This window comes from Bos indicus x Bos taurus, chromosome 8 (assembly GCF_003369695.1).
Source record: "Bos indicus x Bos taurus breed Angus x Brahman F1 hybrid chromosome 8, Bos_hybrid_MaternalHap_v2.0, whole genome shotgun sequence".
Classification (NCBI taxonomy): Eukaryota; Metazoa; Chordata; class Mammalia; order Artiodactyla; family Bovidae; genus Bos; species Bos indicus x Bos taurus.
This window is the reverse complement of record NC_040083.1, coordinates 68,811,660-68,830,619: the sequence shown is the minus strand read 5'-3', so window position 1 is coordinate 68,830,619 and position 18,960 is coordinate 68,811,660. Positions and strand designations below refer to the sequence as shown.

Below are 18,960 nucleotides of genomic sequence, written 5' to 3'. Positions count from 1 at the left end.
CCTCGGCCCGCGTTCCCCGGCGCCACCGCCACCGCCTTGTCGCCGCCGCCGCTGCAGAGTGTCGCTGCTCCGCCGCGCGCCCGCGCCCCGCGCCGCCAGCGCTTGGGAGCCAGAGCGCCGAGCCCCAGGCGGAGGAGAGGGGCGCGGGCGCGAGAGCCGCGGCGAGGGAGCCGCGAAGGGGGAAGGGGGCGGGCGGAGGGAGGAGCAGAGAGAGGGAGAAAGGGGAGGGAGAGGAGAGCGAGGGAGAGCCGGAGAGAGCGGGAGCAAAGAGCGAGAGCCGGGGAGAGGAGAGGGAAGCAGAGGAGAGAGAAAGACACGCACGCAGAGACACACGGTCACTGGAATTCCATTAGAAAAAAGTGACACGAGCAGGGGTTAGCGGGAGAAGATTTTTTTTGAATCTTTCCTCCGTCTTGTGCGAAAGAAGCGACTCGGGTCTCTCGTCCTCGAAGCTCCCACTGGATCGTTCCTAGGCGCTGACACCCGTCGGTGGATTTCTTTCTTATTTGCGTTTTATTCTGACCCCCACCCTCGCCACTTCCTTCCAGCGCTTCACTCTCAGATCGCCTCTCCCCCCACCTCCTCAGTCCCCTCCCGGGAAGCGCAGGGGAATCGGACCCGCGGGGACTCGCGCCTTCCCGGACGAGCCGAGGGAAGGGCAGACCTGCGGACCGGCTGTCGGCTTGGAGAGCACACACGCACACACACAGATACGTGTGTATTTGATTTTAGTGGGCAAGGGGGGCGTCCAGACGCGGCCCACCGCCCTCCATTCCCCCACCCCCTCCAGCCAGAGGCGAGAATCGCAGGACTCAGGATCTTCATCCGGCGGACTAGCTGGGATCTCCGCCTTGGATTTGGGGCTGATTATCACTGCTTGGCTATTATTATTGTTGTTGTTATTATTTTTTATCCAAGGGAGAAAGACAGAAAAAACTGTGGGATTTATTTAACATGATCTTGGCAAACGCCTTCTGCCTCTTCTTCTTTTTAGGTGAGTACCTGCGGGAGGCGAGGACAGTGTGTCCGCGGGAGCCTGGGGGGCTGCGCTGCCGTGCGCGTTCTGGCGCCGGCGAGCAGCCTGGAACCTTGGGGGCGAGCGGGGCGCTGGCGGGGGACCGACCGGTGGGAAGAGCGCGCGGCGGGGCGAGCCGGGCCCGGGCGCAGCGGAACCGAGCGGGGCCGGCGGCGAGTATGCGGGTGGAGGGACGCGAGCCGCTGCTGGCTGCGTACGCGCAGGGTTGGGAAGGAGACTTAGAACACCCAGACCATCCCTGAGCGCACGAACGCAGACACAGTCGCTCACTCACATGCAGTGATAGCGTTCATTTCTCTCAACATAAAGGGTTCAAATTATGGCAACTTAAGAAAAAAAAAAAAAAATCCAACTCTTGATCTGGAAGAGAGAAGGGAGGGGAGAGGCTCAGGGTCGGGGAGAGGAAAATCCTGCCATCCTACCTTTTCCGGCGGCTCCTCGAGCCGATCGTGGTGGAGGGCACGGGCTTCTCCAGGAGCTCCGGGATGGACATCTGTGGGGGCAGTCCTGGCAGCCACCCCCCGCCTGCCAATCAACCCCTGGAAAAGACACCCGCTTCCCACTCTCCGAATCCCTTCCCCGCGGCTCCACTCCCTGAAACACTTTTCAAGTTTCTCCCCACCCTGTACCCTCCCTCCCGCGCAGACCCGAGCCATCTAGGTGGGCGGGAGTGGAGGATTTGAGCCGCAGTTCACAGCCTTGTCTTTGCCACCTTTGGGGCGGAGGCACCCGGTAGCTGGTGGGAAGAGATGGGAGGGAGGCCAAAGTTTGCTTCCTTGGGTGAAGAAGGAGGGGGGCTGAGGGGAAAACCTGGCCTGAACAAAGACCACTGCTCATTCTGTAAGCCCTCTCCCCCAAGGGCAGGGAAGGGAGGGCTGCCTGGTGTCCCTGAACCCTGACTGTCTTTTTCCCACCCAGAATTCCCAATCCCTAGCCCCCTTTTTATGCTGCAGGAAATCTCAGCTGCTTGGGAAGTGGGTGTAGAGGGAGCATTCTTGGGGGTGGAGGTGAGTAAAAGTGGGTGTTGGAAAGGCTGTGTGCTGACCTGGAGTCCCAGGCAAGGCTGCTGCCCCAGTAAGTGCTCCAGAGAGAGGACAGGCTAACGGGGTGTGTGTGTGTGTGTGTGTGTGTGTGTGTGTGTATATGTAAGGACCACACATTTGCTTCATTGTGGATGCTGCTCCTACCACCTTGGCCTGCTGTGTAGCCAGGGTGAGCCAGCCTGCCCAGATGGGTCATAAGAGCACCCTTTCCCTCCTGGAGGAGGGGAGAGGGAAGGCCTAGGAGGGAGTTAGGTGCAGGTCACAGAAAGCCATGAAGGGTGTCCTAAGAAGTGTCTTGACTAGGACCAGGGATTCAAGTCCAGTCCATGTTGATCGGGCCCTGGGCCCTTTGCCAGCCCCTTCTGCATTCATAGGGGCCGTGGGGCTTGGCCCAGCTCTAGGGTGTGGCCTTCACAGTCGGGCCTCAGGGAGCCAGAGGTGGCTCTTCTCAATAGTGTTCTCAGGTGGGAGGGGCTGAGGGAGGGGCTGGGATGGTTGCTCTGGGCCCCACTGTGCTCCTGCAAGCCTTTCCCGGTAACCCTCTCACTCCGAAGGGGCTATTATAAAAGCTGACCTTTTCTCCCACGGCTGGTTTGAAAACCCAGCTTTCTGGGGCCAAGAATGAGCAGGGCCAAGAAGAAAAGAAAATTGTATTTCAGGAAAAGCAGCCAGACTGCTTGCTCCTGAACTGCACACATCCCAGGCCAGCAGGGCTCCCAGGTGTGGATGATAGTCCCTTAGTCGTCTCCAGTCCAGCCCCCCAGGCTGCAGAGGTGGGGGTCCCAGCCGAGGGGCCTGAGGAGAGACTGTTCTCCTGAGCCTGTGTAGGTGTGCCTGGGGTCCTGTTCAGAGATGCCTCCCTGGTGTCTGTGACCCTGGTGGGGGTGGGGATGAGAGGAGGAAAAGCGGCAGGGGGGGCGGCCACATCCTTTCAGTTCCTTTCTCTGGAGAAGCCCCTTCTCAAAGCTGGGGTGCGTGTTGCCTGAGTGACCACAGGACATTGAAAGGCTCTGGGTTAGGCCAGCCGAGAACTAGGGATATGTTGGTTGTTAAGGAAATTTCAGCCCCAGGGCCCTTGCCTGGCAAGGGGCCCACAGTTGGGAGTTGGTTGGAAAGTTGGCTTTGGGGAGAGGCTTTTCTGGAGCTTGAGAAGTGGGGTGGGCGTTTTCAGTCAGGGATAGAGTGAAGCACGTTCCTAGGAGCAGGGGCCTTCGGTGTACTCCTCCCAAGGTTCTGAGTGAGGTCTGGGCGTGGGCATGCCTTCCTGGCCCAGCCATCCTGACCTCCAGTGTTGACAAACCCAGAGAGAAAGTGAGATGGGGACAGTGATGGGAGTGGGGACCAGGGTTGGTCAGAGAGCCCACCTCCCACTGGTATTCTCCCTCTCATGGGGGCATTTGATGTACCTGGGCGGTTGTAGGTCTCTGTGGTCTCACAGTCCCTGCTGTGTCTCCAAAAGCTGTTCCACATGTCTGTGCTTTCCATGAGAGATCCGAGTTTTCTCCTGATCTAGAACCTGGAAACATCACCAGAATACCTTCCAACCTTTACTCACCTAGAATTCTTGGCCAGAGGCACCAGGTTGCCATGATTTCTTTCTCTGGCTGGACTTCTTGGTTTTGGGGGTCATGGGACCACCGAGAAGAGTCAGGGGTAGGTGGTGGTCAGGGAGTTTGGTTGGAAAATGCACTGACCCTCCTATGGAACATCTCTCTGCCCAGGAGCTGAAAGGAAGAGGGAAGCCCTTGCTTTAGGCAGAGGAGCCCAGGACTCTATAAGGATGTCTCTTGGGGCTGTAGACCCACCTGTAGGGCAGGAAGGAAGTGTCCTTATTGCCCCAGTTCCCTAGGCTAGTGTGCTGACGTTTAAGCCTGGGGAGGAGGCCACCTTCTCGTTTTATCTCCCGCTGTGCAGCCTCAGGTAACGCCAAGGTGGAAGAGGAGACGCCTGCTGGGATGCTGGGGTGAGGAGAGTCAGTGGAAGGCCCAGGGCTGGGCCAGTCCTAAGGCTCCAGCAGGCTGGCTACCTGGTTGGCTAGGTGGGACGGCAGGTACAGGTGAGGCCGGGTCAACAGAGCTGATCCTGGAGGGCCCTGTTGCACACGAGTCCTGCAGAGACCCAGGAGTTTGCTGAAGCCTGGCAATAAAGCCCCCGCCTGGGCTTGGGCCGGAGGGCGCTTCTCCATCCTACCCCGGGCAGATGCCTTATGTCTATGCCCACATTCCATGCTGGTTTCTTTAGTGGTCTTGCTCAAGCCTGGCCATAACTGTCAGCTCCTCCTGTCCTGAGGTAGAGGTCTGGTCACCTAGAGAAAGAAAGTCTTTTGTTGTGGACCCTGAGGTTTTCTCCACCCCAGGCCCACCCCCTGCTCTCTTGGTGGGATAGGCCTGGCCCGCCAGGAGTTCATTTCTAGATGCGTTTCCCCTCCATGGCCCCGTGGGTAGTGACAGGGTTGCAGTGCAGTACGTTGCCTCTAGGTGTCGCTGTCTCCCTGTGCTAGCTGCTCCCTGAGCAGGGCCTCTTGGGAGAAAGGAGTGAGAAGTGGGAGTTCTGGGTCAAAATGGAGGAGACTCTTGGGGATTAGGGGATGGGGGAGACTTCTGCCTAAGATCTTATTATGTTTCGGGGCAGAATGGAGTGCGGAAACCCCCCCATCACTCTTCTGGTCTTGGAAAATTCAGTCTTGGCTCCGGGCCATGGCATGGCCTTTTTGTGGGGCAGGATCTGAGTGAGGGGCTTGGAGGGGACCAGGGGACTGGGATGATGTCTGTTAGGGGAGCTTGCTTTTGGAAGGACCAAGCGGCCCTTTCTGTGCCTTTCCCTTCCGTATCTCCTTCCCCGACCCCTTCCCTTTCGAGGACTGTGGGTTTGGACACTGGAGGCCATGCTGGGGAGGCGAGGGTCCATGTGCGAGGCCAGGGTCCACTTGCAGCTGACTTATTACTTGGCTTCTGGAAAGAAGGAGAAACAGAGGGGAGAGGGTATCAAGGAAGGGTGGGGAGGAGAGGAAAGAAAGAGGAAAAGAAATGAGAGAGAAGGAGACAGAGACAGAGAGAGGCATCTGTGGGAGTTGCTTGGGCCCCAGCATTTTTTGGGGGGCTGGGGTGGAACTTGTCTCCATGGTGGATTTTGTCTCTGTTGGACAGGATGGTGTGGAGGGCCGGGTCCCCCAGAGGAGTGCTTCCCTCTGAGCTCTCCTCAGACCTCAGGCTTGTCTGTCCCTGTTTCCTTATGAAGTCTGGGGACTCAAAATGGACAGACTGGGGGTCGGAGGGGCCGTTTTAGCCTGGGTGTGACCTTGAGTTGTCACGTCCCTTCTTTGGGCCTCAGTTTTCTGAGGGTGGAATGCGAGGACTGATCTGGTCTTTGAGAGCCTAACAGGCTGTGAGAGTTAACCAGTCAGCCTAGCTGGTTCCTTGGCCAGACCTGTTTGGACCTGAGGTTGCTGGCAGGAGGCCTGGCTACTCTGAAACTGAGATCTCCCCTTGGCCTGCCCTAGGAGGCCCATCAGCCGCCAGCTCTCTGCTGGGGCTGTGGGATCCTTCTCTGGACTCCTGGCATCTTAGACCGTCTGTGGTCTGGCTGGGGCCTCTGGCTCTTCTGGGCTGTGCTCCTGGGCCCAGGGCCGTGGAAGGAACCAGGAAAGGGTCATGTAGGGCCAGGGCCGAAGACAACTTTTCTCCTTTGGGGTCTGAGGAGAGATGGTGGTATCTTGGGCCCCTTTAGCAGCGCTTACTCTGACTTGCTGGGGCAGGCAGCCTTGAATCGGCCTTGCTGTGTTGAATAGAACCGGTGTGACTCTCCCAGAAGGGCCCCCAGGCCTGCCTCTGGGGTCGGAGACTGCGGCCCTCATTCATGCTTGTCTTCCCTCCCCACCACCCAGACGAGACCCTCCGCTCTTTGGCCAGCCCTTCCTCCCCGCAGGGCCCCGAGCTCCACGGCTGGCGTCCCCCAGTGGACTGTGTCCGGGCCAATGAGCTGTGCGCGGCCGAATCCAACTGCAGCTCCCGCTACCGCACGCTGCGCCAGTGCCTGGCCGGCCGGGACCGCAACACTATGCTGGCCAACAAGGAGTGCCAGGCAGCCCTGGAGGTGCTGCAGGAGAGCCCGCTCTACGACTGCCGCTGCAAGCGGGGCATGAAGAAGGAGCTGCAGTGCTTGCAGATCTACTGGAGCATCCACCTGGGGCTGACCGAGGGTAAGGCCGGCCAGGGTCCTGGGTTCAGCGGGAGGGCCTGGTAACTGGATGGACTGGCCCGCCGTGTCTCTCTCCACCTCCTGGGCAACCTAGCACCCAGAGGAGGTAATCATCTGACCTGGAGGGGGGGGCGCAGATGTTGCTGGAGAGACAGACCAAGGAGGAGCTAGGGAGGAGAAAGGGTCAGGGTGATGGAATGAGAGGGGATGGGGGTCTGGATGGGGAGTGGACCAAGGCTGGCTGGCTGGCTGTGTGTCACGGTAACAAGGGCAGGTGAGGCCAGAGTGCCCAGGTGGATGGAGAAAAGCACAGAGGAGAGAGAAGGGACTGGCTGCGTGCGGGTGGAGCTGTGAGGTTTGCATGTGAGCAGACCAGCCCCTGCCACTCTCTGCTGCCCCTCTTCTGCCTGCCTGCTTCCAGGAGGCCTGCCCTTCTGGTAGCTTCCTGACCCCTGACCTGTCTTAGGCACCATCAGCAGGGATTGGAGGGCACGTGGGCAGCAGGTCCCAGAGCCCTGGGCAAGCCCTCCTCCAATTTCCAAGGCCAAACCTGTAAGCCTCTCAACCACCTCCCCCATTTCCTCTGCCTCCAGACTAGGGTGTGGAGGATTTGCAGGCCTCCTGGGTCAGACATTCATTTATTAATTCAACAGCTGTTTATTGGGAGTTTCCTGGCTGCTAGGCATTAATAGTCCAGAGCAGCTGGGGCAGCATTTGCCTTTGTGGAGCTCCTCTTCTCGGGGGACACAGATAAGTCAGGGACTTTCTGTCATTTGGTGATGTAGTGAGTGCTGTCGGAAAGCACTGGGGGCTCTGGAAGAGCCAAAGAAGGGCATCTAACCCCTTTTTGCAAAATCTAGAGAGCCTTCCTGAAAGAGGTGGGCTTCAGGCTGAGACTAAAGAGTGAGGTGCAGTTATTTCGTGAAGGCATGTAGGGAGAGTGTGGGAGGTGGGGGACAGAGCTTGGGCAAAGGGCAGCATGTAATGCAGGTTAGCTGACCTTACAGACATGCAGGTAACTCAGTGGTGCTAAGTTGCTTTAGTCGTGTCTGACTCTAGCCCACCAGGCTCCTCTGTCCATGGGATTCTCCAGGCAAAAATACTGGAGTGGGTTGCCATGCCCTCCTCCAGGGGATCTTCCCGACCCAGGGATTGAACCCTCATCTCTTCTGTCTCCTGCATGACAGATGTGTTCTTTACCATTACCGCCACCTAGAGGCAAGTGGAGTGGGGATGGAGGAGGAGAGATGGGAGGGGTTTGGATCTGGTGGGCAGCACCCCTTGGAGGTTTTATGTGATGATCTGCGCTTCAGGAAAAAGTTCACATGGTTCCAACAGGAGAGCAGATTGGAGAGACTGTTTGGAGGCCACTGCTGTGGTGCAGGCCAGGAACATGGCGGCTGAACGAGGACAGTGGTAGGAAAGAAAGATCTAAGAGCTGCCCAGGAGTTGGAATCAACAGGTCTTTGTGAAAGGCCGGAAGAGTCAGGGAGGGCCCGCAGGCTTCTGTCTGGGGCAGCTGAGTGGCTGAGGGGGCTCATCACGGCAAAGGTGTTGAGTCGGGAGAGGGCTGGAGATATGCGTTTGTTTTGGGGTTATATGCCCCTCATCGGCCCTGCCCTATAGACAGCTGGGCGTGCAGGGCTGGGGCTCAGGTGAGGAAGGGGGACTGGACTTAAGGATTGAGACGTCATGAGCAAGGACTTCCTTGGAAGTGATAAAGACTCCGACTTTCAATGCAGAGGGTGTGGGTTTGATCCCTCGTTGGGGAACTGAGATCTCACATGCTGCAGGGTGTGGCCAAAAATAAATTAAAATGTGGTAAATCAACTACAATAAAAAATAAAAAAGAAGTCACCAGCAGCCTGCAGGTGGTAACTGGGGCCAAGGGATTGGGTACAGTCACACTGGGAGGAGGTCAGGAACTGAACTACTGGGATCACTGCCATTGAAAGATGGGCTGCAGGGGTGATGAGGAGGCTGTGGGGGTGAGGTGGGAGGGAGCCCCTTGGGAGGAGCTCACTGTCAGAAGGAAGGAGGATCAACAGCCTCCAAGACTTCAGGCCGGACAGGAGAGGGATGGAGAGTGTACCTGGTGCCCTTGGGGAGACTCCTTAGGTGGCCACTGGGAGCAGAAGCCTGCTTAGCGGGGTGCCTGGGAGCTGGGGAACTGGGAATGATGACTGTGGACAACTTCTTGAATTCTGGTGTGAATATACAGGGCTTCGGCAATGGCACCCCACTCCAGTACTCTTGCCTGGAAAATCCCATGGGCGGAAGAGCCTGGTAGGCTGCAGTCCATGGGGTCGCTAGAGTCAAACACGACTGAGCGACTTCACTTTCACTTTTCACTTTCATGCATTGGAGAAGGAAATGGCAACCCACTCCAGTGTTCTTGCCTGGAGAATCCCAGGGATGTGGGAGCCTGGTGGGCTGCTGTCTATGGGGTTGCACAGAGTCGGACACGACTGAAGTGACTTAGCCGTAGCCGTCCCAGGTGGCTCAGGGGTAAAGAACTCACCTGACAATGCAGGAGACAAAAGAGATGTGGTTTCGCTCCCTGGGTGAGGAAGATCCCCTGGAGGAGGGCATGGGAACCCACTCCAGTATTCTTCCCTGGAGAATCCCGTGGACAGAGGAGCCTGGCAGGCTATAGTCCATGTGGTCGCAAAGAGCTGGACATGACTGAAGCCACTTGGCAAGCATGTGAAGATAGAGAACAAAGGATGACTTTTTTAAAAAAGAGAGTCGACTAGTTTAAATTCTAAAGTAGGACAGAAGCAATGGAGAGGCTGAGGTTAAGAAGAGAGAGGGGTGTGATGTGGAACTGTGCCCTTAGGGGAGGGGAGGTGTCAGCCTGGAATCTGAGGGTCATCAGCCCGCCTCCCCTGCCCCAGCTGCTGGAGGGGCAGGAGGAAGCTGGGCCCAGGGTGGAGCCTGGATAGTGATGAGTTCCTGACCAGTGGCTCAGAAGTTTCAAATTTGCCCTAAAATTAGGAATAAACAGGCTTGGAATTATTAACAGTATTACCACCATTAGTAACATAGTAATTCCTCATGAACTGAGTGGTAACTTCTCTGTTGCTGGCAACCTGGAGTCCTAGAACTTGAAATTAGCAAAGAGAGGGAACTAGCCACAGAGAGGGGCGCTCTGTTCTCTGCGAGATAAGGGGCTGGCTTCCTCCTACCCTCCCAGGCTGACTCCATGCACAGAATACATATTTATCACAAAGAAGACTTATTTAACTTCTTACAAAACTCACATAACAGAAACTGACAAATCCATGTTGCTGTTTAGTTGCTCAGTCATGTCTGACTCTTTTGCGACCCCATGGACTGTAGCCCTCCAGGTTCCTCTGCCCTGGGATTTCCCAGGCAAGAATACTGGAGTGGGTTGCCATTTCCTTCTCCCCATGCACAGAACAGTAAGGGCCCCAATTCAGGAAGCCGGTTTGTTTAGGTTTTTGCTTTCTTTCCACGGCCTTTGGTTTCAACCCAAGGGAGACTGGGCAGAAGGTGGGTGGGCTTGCTGTAGGTGCAGAATGGGAAGGGAGGGGATAGAAGAGTTTAGGGCTAGAGAGCTGGATGGGCCACTGGAGACCCTTCCCATTGGACTGGCACCCTCAGCATCACCACATCAGTGCACTGGGGACCTTGCTTGGAGCTGGGTGGTGAGGTGTTTTGATGACAACAGAAAGCATAATATGCATTTTATGCTGCCTTCTGCCACGTCTTCAAGGCCCCTTCAACCCAAGAGGGCTCTGACTGTAGAGTCTCTGGATCCCAATGCTTGAGATGGTTTGTTGGTTCATTTACTCAACAAACATCTGTTAAATACCTACTGTGTGCTTCAGAGGGCGAGAGCACTGAGGAAGCCTTGGGCCCTGTGTGGGCACCTGTAGTCTGGGAGGCCCTTCTTTGGGTCCACTCTAGAAAGTCAGGCCCCTGCTTTTCTCCTTCCTCAGAACCATGCTCCCTACCCCTTGCAGACTGCTCAGTCCCCTCCCCTGGGTCTTTGGGCCAGTGGTTTCTGTTCGGGGCTGACTGGGGAACCCGGAGGCCTTTTATTAGTAACAGCAGGTGGTGTTCCTCCGAAGGACAGAGTCTTCCTGAGAGGGGGCTCTTCCTGGAGTGGGAAGAGTGGTCTCCCGGGAAGATGCAGGCACTTCCTCCCTATTCCTTGTGCGTGTGTGTGTGCTAAGTCACTTCAGTTGTGTCCAACTCTTTGCAACCCCGTGGACTGAGCCCACCAGGCTCCTCCATCCATGGGATTCTCCAGGAAAGAATACTGCAGTAGGTTGCCATGTCCTACTCCAGGGGATCTTCCTGACCTTAACATTTTGATAACCTGACTTGGGTCTGGACGGGTGAGGGGATCAAGGAGTGGAGAGACTCATGTGGGTTTGCACTTAGATTCTCGCTTCTCCAGGGTCCCTGCTGGTGGATGCAATTCCTACAGACTTAGTCCCACCTTTTGCCTCTGAGAGAGAGGCCCTACCTGTCACCTCCCCACCTGAGGCTGAGCTCACTGCATGGACTGAGGACCTCAGCAGTCCATGTGTGGGCAGAGCTGGGAGCTGAACTCTCAGACAGTCCCAACTGCCAAGGGCCTTGAGATCATTCTAGCAGGAGGCTGAGATGCAGAGAGGTGTGGTAGGCCTCACAGGGCACACAGCAAGCTGCTGGTGGGACCAGACCCTGGACTCTTCTAAGTAGACCCCTTTCCACTGTCCTGGAAAGCAGAGACATCACTTGGCCAACAAAGGTCCATATAGTCAAAGCTATGGTTTTTCCAGTAGTCACGTATGGATGTGAGAGTTGGACCATAAGGAATGTTGCTGCTGCTGCTGCTAAGTCGCTTCAGTCGTGTCCAACTCTGTGCGACCCCATAGACGGCAGCTCACCAGTCTCCCCTGTCCCTGGGATTCTCCAGGCAAGAACACTGGAGTGGGTTGCCATTTCCTTCTCCAATGCATGAAAGTAAAAAGTGAAAGTGAAGTCGCTCAGTCATGTCTGACTCTTAGTGACCCCATGGATTGCAGCCCACCATCCATGGGATTTTCCAGGCAAGAGTACTGGAGTGGGGTGCCATTGCCTTCTCTGAAGGAAGGTTGAGTGCCAAGGAATTGATGCTTTCGAACTGTGGTGCTGGAGAAGACTCTTGAGAGCCTCTTGGACTGCACGGAGATCAAACCAGTCTATCTTAAAGGAAATCAACCCTGAATATTCATTGGAAGGACTGATGTTGAAGCTGAAGCTCCAGTACTTTGGCCAATTGACATGAAGAGCCAACTCATTGTAAAAGACCCTGATGCTGGGAAAGACTGAGGGCAGGAGGAGATGGGGGTGACAGAGGATGAGATGGTTGGATGGCATCATTGACTCAATGGACATGAGTTTAAGCAAACTCCGAGAGACAGTGTAGGACAAGGAAGCCTGATATGCTGCAGCCCATGGGGTCACAAAGAGCTGGACACAACTGAGTAACTGAAAAGTGACCACTGCCCTGGGGGAGAGCTGTGGCCTTGAGCTCATCTTCCCCTCTGCCATAACCGCCCCCGTAATCACCAGTATTTACATTGGGGTGAGGGGAGGGATGTCACTGTTGGCTGCACAGGGCACTTGAGACCAGGCTTCTTGCCTCCTCCAGTGGCAATGCTGAAGTTCAAGGTCATCCTGCTTCTGCAAATGTGAAGTGCACAGGGTTCTCCCTACATGTCCTCTCCCAGCTCGTGGGCCTGGAGTCTGACATCCTGCATTTGACTTCAGTCTTGCTGCCAGGCAGACCTCAGATTTCCTGATGGTGAATTCTGCTGCAGGAGCAGGCAAGGAGAATTGATTTAAATAGGATGGGCCCCTCCCAACCAGTCATGGAAGAGGCTCTTTTCCCCCAGAGATCCATCCCCTGGGCCAATCAGTCATACTAGCCTATCTGTACCCAGGCACAGTGCTGTGTCAGATCCTATAGGGAAGGACAGGCCCTGCTGTAGGGAAGTGGTCCAGCCAGGAGAAGACAGCTCTATGAAAAGTATGCAAGAGTTGTTTAGTCGCTCAGTTGTGTCCAACTCTTTGCGATCCCATGGACTACAGCACACCAGGCTTCCCTGTCTGTCACTATTTCCCTGAGTTTGTTCAGACTCATGTCCATTGAATTGGTGATAACATCCAACCATCTCATCCTCTGCTGCCCACTTCTTTTGCCTTCAGTCTTTCCTAGCACCAGGGTCTTTTCCAATGAGTCAGCTCTTCGAATCAGGTGGCCAGAGTTTTGGAGCTTTAGCCTCAGTTCTTCCAATGAATCTTCAGGGTTGGTAGTACTTGTTTAAGAATTTGGTTTCGGTAACACTTTTTATTTTTGGAGGCAGTATTCATACTGGTTAAGTACGTGGACTCTGGAGCCAACAGCCTGGATTTGAAACTTAGCTCTGCCACTCACCGGCTGTGTGTCTTGGGCAAGTGCTGTAGCATCTCCATGCCCCAGTCCCTGATCAGAAAAATAGGGAGAATAATAGTGCCTAGCCCCTGGGGAAATTAAGAGGATTAAATGAGTCAGTACATCTAAAGCACTTCTAATAGTGCCAGTATGAAGAAAGCACAACATAACCTCCTCGTTATTACAAAGCGCTTCCTAGGTTCTCTTGTTATTTGTTTGCACCAGCTAGCATGGCTGGTGCGCTCCACCCCCCCCCCCCCCCCTCAGGGAGTTTCTCCAGTGCTGGTGGGCAAACGGGAGGATGCTGAGACCTTGCAAGCCCATGATGGCCCTGCAGGCCCCGGGGGGAGGTGGGGTTGGAGACAGGCCTGGACCAAAGAGTCATCTTTGGATTAGGCAGATACCAGTGGGCACCCCCTGTGCATAAGGCGCCCTGTGTGCTGGATCGGGTGGGGCCTAAGGGTGTTCTTGTGAGATACAGTGAAGGGTGGGGCCACTTCTCAGGGGCATGCTCTTCCTTCATGTCCTCTGGGGGGGTCTGTACCCTTTTTTTGGGGGTCATCCTAGTACAGTGGAGAGATGCCTTGTCCCTGGAGCAGCAGAGAGCCAGTCAGGGGCTAGCCTGTGGGTGACTTTGGGGCCTGGCTGAAGAAGCAGATTCCAAGACCCCCTCCCCCGGAGGCCAGCCCCGGAGGCCGGCCCCTTCCTGCAGGTGGCCCCCTGCAGGGGTGCCACCCCCATGGACTCCTCTTTAGGTGGTGAGCTTGCCTGTGGCTCTGGGCCTCAGGTGGACAGGAAATCAATGTGTGAGGCTGTGGTCATCACCTGTCTCCCCCGCCCCCTCTGCATGCACACACAGTCTGAGTGATTATCCATTGATTTCTTCTCACCATCATGTCCGTCTCGAGGATCTTCCCTTTCCTGCTGAGGTACTGGTGGAGGGGGCAGGAGTCCTGCTGAGGTGGTGCTGGGTCTCCAGGGCAGTCATCCGCCATTTATCTGCTGTCACTCATTCACATCCTCGAGCCTCTGGTGCACCCCAGAGCCTGGGGGAGGGGCAGCAGGTGGAGGGGAAGACGGGTCGGAAGGCATACAGGAGTCACTGGTCAGGCCTCCGTCCAGTGGACCTCAGCCAGTCACTCCTGGTGACATGGTGGGAAGCAATGGGGAAATCCTGTCCCCTTAAGCTGGGGTATGGGCTTCCCAGGTGGCTCAGTGGTAAAGAATCTGCCCACCAATGCAGGAGAGGTGGGTTCAATTCCCGGGTTGGGAAGTTCCCCTGGAGAAGGAGACGGCAACCCACTCCAGTATTCTTGTCTGGAGAATCCCATGGTTAGAGGAATCTGGTGGGTTACAGTCCATGGAGTCGCAAAAGAGTCAGACACGACTGAGGATGCATGCACCCAAGTAAGCCTGGGCAGAGCCAGTCTGTTGTGATGGGAGAGGATGTTAGTGTCAGGGCCAGGTAGCTCTAGGTCTGCCATGAGGAGCTGTGTGGTCTCAGGCAGGTTGCTTCACCTCTCTGGGCCACGTCAGAGCCCTCTCCTGTGAAATGAGGAAGTTGTACTAAATGACTGTTGGAGAGTCCTTCGGCTTCAAATCCTGGGATTTGTTTAATACCTGGCCTTCCATGGTGAGTATCAGGGTTCCACCTTCCCCTGTGCCTTCTTTCCAGAAGCATATAGAAGTCCTTAGAAGAGGCCGGGGCATGCAGGGAGTCATGAGAGAGCTGTATTGGGCAGTCTGATCTGCTCTGGTTGGAGAGAAATACCTTACCCACATAAAGTGTGCAAAGCTTTGGGCAGGATGTGAGCCTGGTCTGATGCGGTTCTCTCTTCCAGGCGAGGAGTTTTATGAAGCCTCACCTTATGAGCCAGTGACCGCCCGCCTCTCGGACATCTTCAGGCTTGCTTCAATCTTCTCAGGTGAGTGGGCTTGTGCTGGGGCCTTGACAGTTCTGCTCAGGTCCCCTGGGGCTGGCAGATCGAACCTTGTGGCTTGGGTGAGATGTCCTCTCGCCAGTAAGCCCCTGAACACCTCCAAATCTGGGGTCTTCATCTGTAAAGAGAAAACCATGACACCTTCCCCCTTTCTCACCACCACCGAGGTTGTGTGTGGCCTAAAGCATTTATGGGAATGGCCTAGAATGACCTGCCATGCAGGAGGTCTTGAATCTGACATCTGGTATTGCTTTCCCATTTTGTCACTCATCTTGCCTGGCTGGGTCCTTTCCAGCTGTTCTACTTTGGTAAATTTGCTCAGCCTCTCTGTGCCTCGGTTTGCTCTTTGGTGCAGAGGGGAGGGCACCTATCTTGTTGGATGGCCATAGGGTCAGAATGAACCAATGGTTGACCACGACTGAGCATGTTGCTGGGCTCGTGGGAGCTGTTAGTTGAGGTGGCCTGTGTTCCTGTCACCATCGTCCATTCTGTTCAGAAATTCTTGTCTCCCCTGGGCGTTCTGCTTCTGAAATCCCTCTGAGGAGAGCCTCTGCTTCCTGGCCACTCCTGCCTCAGGCTGTCTAGGGAGTGAGAGGCTCACTTGAGCTCCACTTTGCTTGCCATGGTCTGTGTGTAGGAGCCCCGTGAGTTTTTTTGGTTCTTTCTTCTTGACCTTGTTCCCTCTGGCTTTTGGGTGACCAATGGGTCTAGGGCAGCCTACCTCTACTTGGGCACTGGGGAGGGCCTTCTGGTCTTGGGAACTCTGTGGAGGCTGGGATGAGCTTTCTGGAGTCACCAGTCGTGCTTAGAGAGGGCCAGGGTGGGCTTTCTCACCGAGACCTCTGAGTGTAGGGCCCCAAATCTCAGGCTTCTGGCATTTTGTGACTGTGAAACATTCTGAAGTTTCTTTTGCTCTAAACCAAGGTTTCTCAATAGCAGCGCTGTTGACATTGACCTGGGTAATCCTCTCTGTGGCAGAAGCTGTCCTGTGTATGGTGTTTAGCAACATCCCTGGCCTCTAATCACTGGATTCCCAGAGCAGCCCCACAAACTGTGACAACCCAGTGCGTCTCCAGACACTGCCACTTGTCCCCTGAGGGGAACAGTCACTGCCAGTTGAGAAGCAGAACTCTAGACTGAAATGAAAGACTCTCTAGTGAGACCCTGGGCCCTTTCCAATGAAGAATTCTTCAGGACAGTATTTCCCAAATTTTTCTTTTTTTTCATTGTTGCCCCTTTAAGGAGAAAAATTAATTCTAAAGAGAGAAATAGTCTCAGTCTGCTGGGCCTGCCATAAAAGAATATCCTAGACTGGATGGCTTAAATGATGGAAGTCTATTATCTCACAGTTCTGGAGGCCAGACGTCCAGGGTCAAGGTCTGGCAAGTTCGGTTTCTGGAGAGGGCTTGCTTCATGGTTTGCAGTCAGCAGCCTTCTCACTGTGTCCTCTCAGGGTAGGGGGTGTGGATGGGTGGGAAGGATGTGGGGGATTGGAGCAGGGAGATAGAAAGAAGAGAGGGGGGAGAGAGAGACAAAGAGAAAGAAAGGCCTCTTCCTCTTCTTATGAGGACACTAATCCTATTGGATCATGGCCCCATCCATATGATCTTAATTTAACCTTAATTACCTCCTAAGAGCCTTGTCTTCAAATACAGTCACACTAGGGGTTTAAGGCTTCAGCATCATGAATTTAGGGTGGGGACACAATTCAGTCCATAGCCAATGCTAAGTAGTAAAATTTTGTCAGATAGGGTTGAGGTTTGGAGGGCCACATGCCACTGTCATGTCTCCTTTTTTTTTTTTTTTGCTTACCCAGGAGCCCATTTTTGCTCCTTTAGGGCTGATACCCTCCTTTTCTGTTGAGAAGGCATGCTCTAAGGGATTAAGAGGTGGTGATACACATGTACCTGGTGGGAGAAATCCTGGGACCCATGAAAAGGGAGGCAGTGGCCAAAGACTGACCATTTGGATGTGCCTTTGGCACTGGTAGTGGCGGGGATGGCAGTGGATGGGATGGTGACTTCACAGATGGTCCCTGCATGGAGTGGCCTGCCCTGGGCTCTCACTCTCACACCCTGCAATGGGGTGATGGCTGAGGTACCCATCTTGTCTCTGTTTATGGCTTTGTGATGACTCTGTGATGAGCCTCGCCCATCTCTCAGGGGCTGAACTGGCTGATGGACTGGCTGAGGCCCCTCCTAGCACAGACATTTGATTCTCACATCTCTTGATTAGTTTTGGATAGAAAACCATCTTGGGCCACTCTTTCGGAGGCAGTGCTTGGGGACTCCAGCAGATTGAGGAGGTAGTTGGCATATGGATGCTGTGACGGGGAAATCCTAGCAACCTGACCTACCCGTTTCCTACCCCACCCCAAGCTAAGGTGCCACTGTCTGGGCGGGAGCCATTGGATTTACCTCCAGGGAAGAAATGGCTTTGGCTTGCTCCCTGGAGGTTGAAGGTCAGAGGTCTTCACCCGAGCTGGGATCTCCAGTGCTTCCTAGACTGACACTAAGTATCTTCCTGGCAGAAAATCTTTCTGTAATGGATTTGGCATTCTGCAGGACAAGGAGGTTGACAAGACAAATGAGGAGATTGCTGGTCTGCAGCTCACTCAATCAGCATCCTTTACCTGATGCTCAGACATAACTGGGCCCTGCATGACCCTGGATCCCTGGGCTCTGGGGACCACTCCCCACAGTGAGGGCAAGGCTCCCCCTCATTGTGCCTGCTGCCCCTGCTTCACCCAGAGCAGCCCTTGAGTTGGTGCATGGGGTGGCTCTATCTGAGGGAAACCTGGCCACCAAGAAACCAAGCAGACCGTGGTAGGAGGCACGCAGCAGAAAGAAGGCTGAGTGGGGAACTGCGAGCCTGATTCCAGCATAGTCTCTGCCACAGATCAGCTGATGGGCTTGGGCAGGTCACTTCCCTGCTCCAGACCTTATGTCTCTTTTCTGAAAAAGGAAGGTGTGAGCTTAGAGCAGGCTTGACCTCATCAAGGCGCACTGACGACGGTGGTGTTATTTGACATCCATAGGATGGAGTAGAGCAGCTTGGAGCTCAGATGGTCATGGCCGTTGCCTGCCTGCCCAGGAGGCTGAGGGGTCAATATCTGGGCAGGTGTATGACCCACCTGTGGCTCGCTGGCTGGGGAGGCCCGGCCTGGGAGACCTCAGGTCCTGCACTGATGCTTCAGGATGATAAGGCTGCCGCCCAATACGATTGTATGAAGCACTGTCTCCTACCTTTCCACACATTTATATGTGGTCTTAGGCTGCCCCCTCCACCATCTTGATGTGGAAAGGCTGTGGTGAGGGGCAGAACTGGGAATTCTCCAGACTGTAATACTCCCATTTGGAACCCAGGGACTTGGGGGAGGCTGCTCTTGTATCTTTGGGGCTAAGTTGCTACTGTCTCTTTATTGATCTGTTTTCGGCTGTGTGGGGTCCTTGTTCCTCTGCACGCTCTAGTTGCTCCTCCCCCTCTAGTTGCGGCAAGTGGGGCTACTTTCTAGTTGTGGTGCACAGGCTTCTCAGGGTTGCAAGGGGTGATGCGAACAGTGAGGGAAAGGAAATGCTTCATCTACAAGGGGTGAGGCCATAAAAGTGAGGATGAAGGGCCTGGGCGGGCCAGGCAGTGGCTTCCCTCTCGACTGCTGGGCCATGCCTCAGGGCCAGGGAGAAGCAGCAGGCAGGGGCCTTTATGGGGCTGTCAGTGGGCACTCTCTCTGTGTTACTGGTGAGGCTGGGGGCCTCCACGGCCTTGGGCACCTGATGCAGGTGTTGCCAGATACATGGGTACAGGCGTTGCCAGATACGTGGGTTCAGTTCAGTTCAGTTGCTCAGCTGTGTCCGACTCTTTGCGACTCCATGAACTGCAGCACGCCAGGCCTCCCTGTCCATCACCAACTCCACCCACGTCCACTGAGTCGGTGATGCCATCCAACCATCTTATCCGTGGGTACAGAGTAAATTTATGCAAACTTGTCTTTTCTATAGTTGGAAGGGAACTTAGAGATCATCTAAGCCCACTCCTTACTTGGCAACAAGGAAAACTGCGGCTCCAGGTGAAGGGGTAGTCCACATCAGGATTCAGTCCTGCTTGTCCCCCTGCCCGTCATGTTCCTCAGACTTCTTCCGGTGCTTCAGCTCTAAGCCCTGGTTTCTTCTTACACAATGCTGGACTGATGGCAACACCTACCTGCTCAGGTTTTAAATCCTGTGGACAGAGGACAAGAACAATAAATACAAATATCTGCTATTAAATTTGGGCTTCTCCAGTGGCTCAGCGGTAAAGAGCCCACCTGCCAAC

The 18,960-nt window shown here is 55.1% G+C and overlaps 1 protein-coding gene and 1 long non-coding RNA gene across 4 annotated transcripts in view; one reads left to right on the top strand and one right to left on the bottom strand.

Annotated features, from left to right (window-relative positions):
- The first annotated feature begins 210 nt into the window (after nucleotides 1–210).
- GFRA2 (GDNF family receptor alpha 2) overlaps nucleotides 211–18,960 on the top strand; it is a 151,754-nt gene continuing 133,004 nt past the window's right edge. For 2 of the 3 annotated variants that reach the window (XM_027549791.1, XM_027549790.1), the window contains exons 1-3: nucleotides 250–994; nucleotides 5,963–6,277; nucleotides 14,551–14,634. In XM_027549791.1, the coding sequence (XP_027405592.1) occupies nucleotides 955–994; nucleotides 5,963–6,277; nucleotides 14,551–14,634 (439 nt within the window). In that variant the 5' untranslated portion in view covers nucleotides 250–954. Of the gene's footprint in view, nucleotides 995–5,962; nucleotides 6,278–14,550; nucleotides 14,635–18,960 lie in introns of all 3 variants that reach the window. The other variant, XM_027549789.1, reaches the window with a different exon arrangement.
- LOC113897267 lies at nucleotides 906–2,503 on the bottom strand. Its single transcript, XR_003512309.1, has 2 exons — nucleotides 1,311–2,503; nucleotides 906–1,002 (listed from the first exon to the last, which is right to left on the bottom strand). It is a non-coding gene; the product is annotated as an uncharacterized LOC113897267 (long non-coding RNA).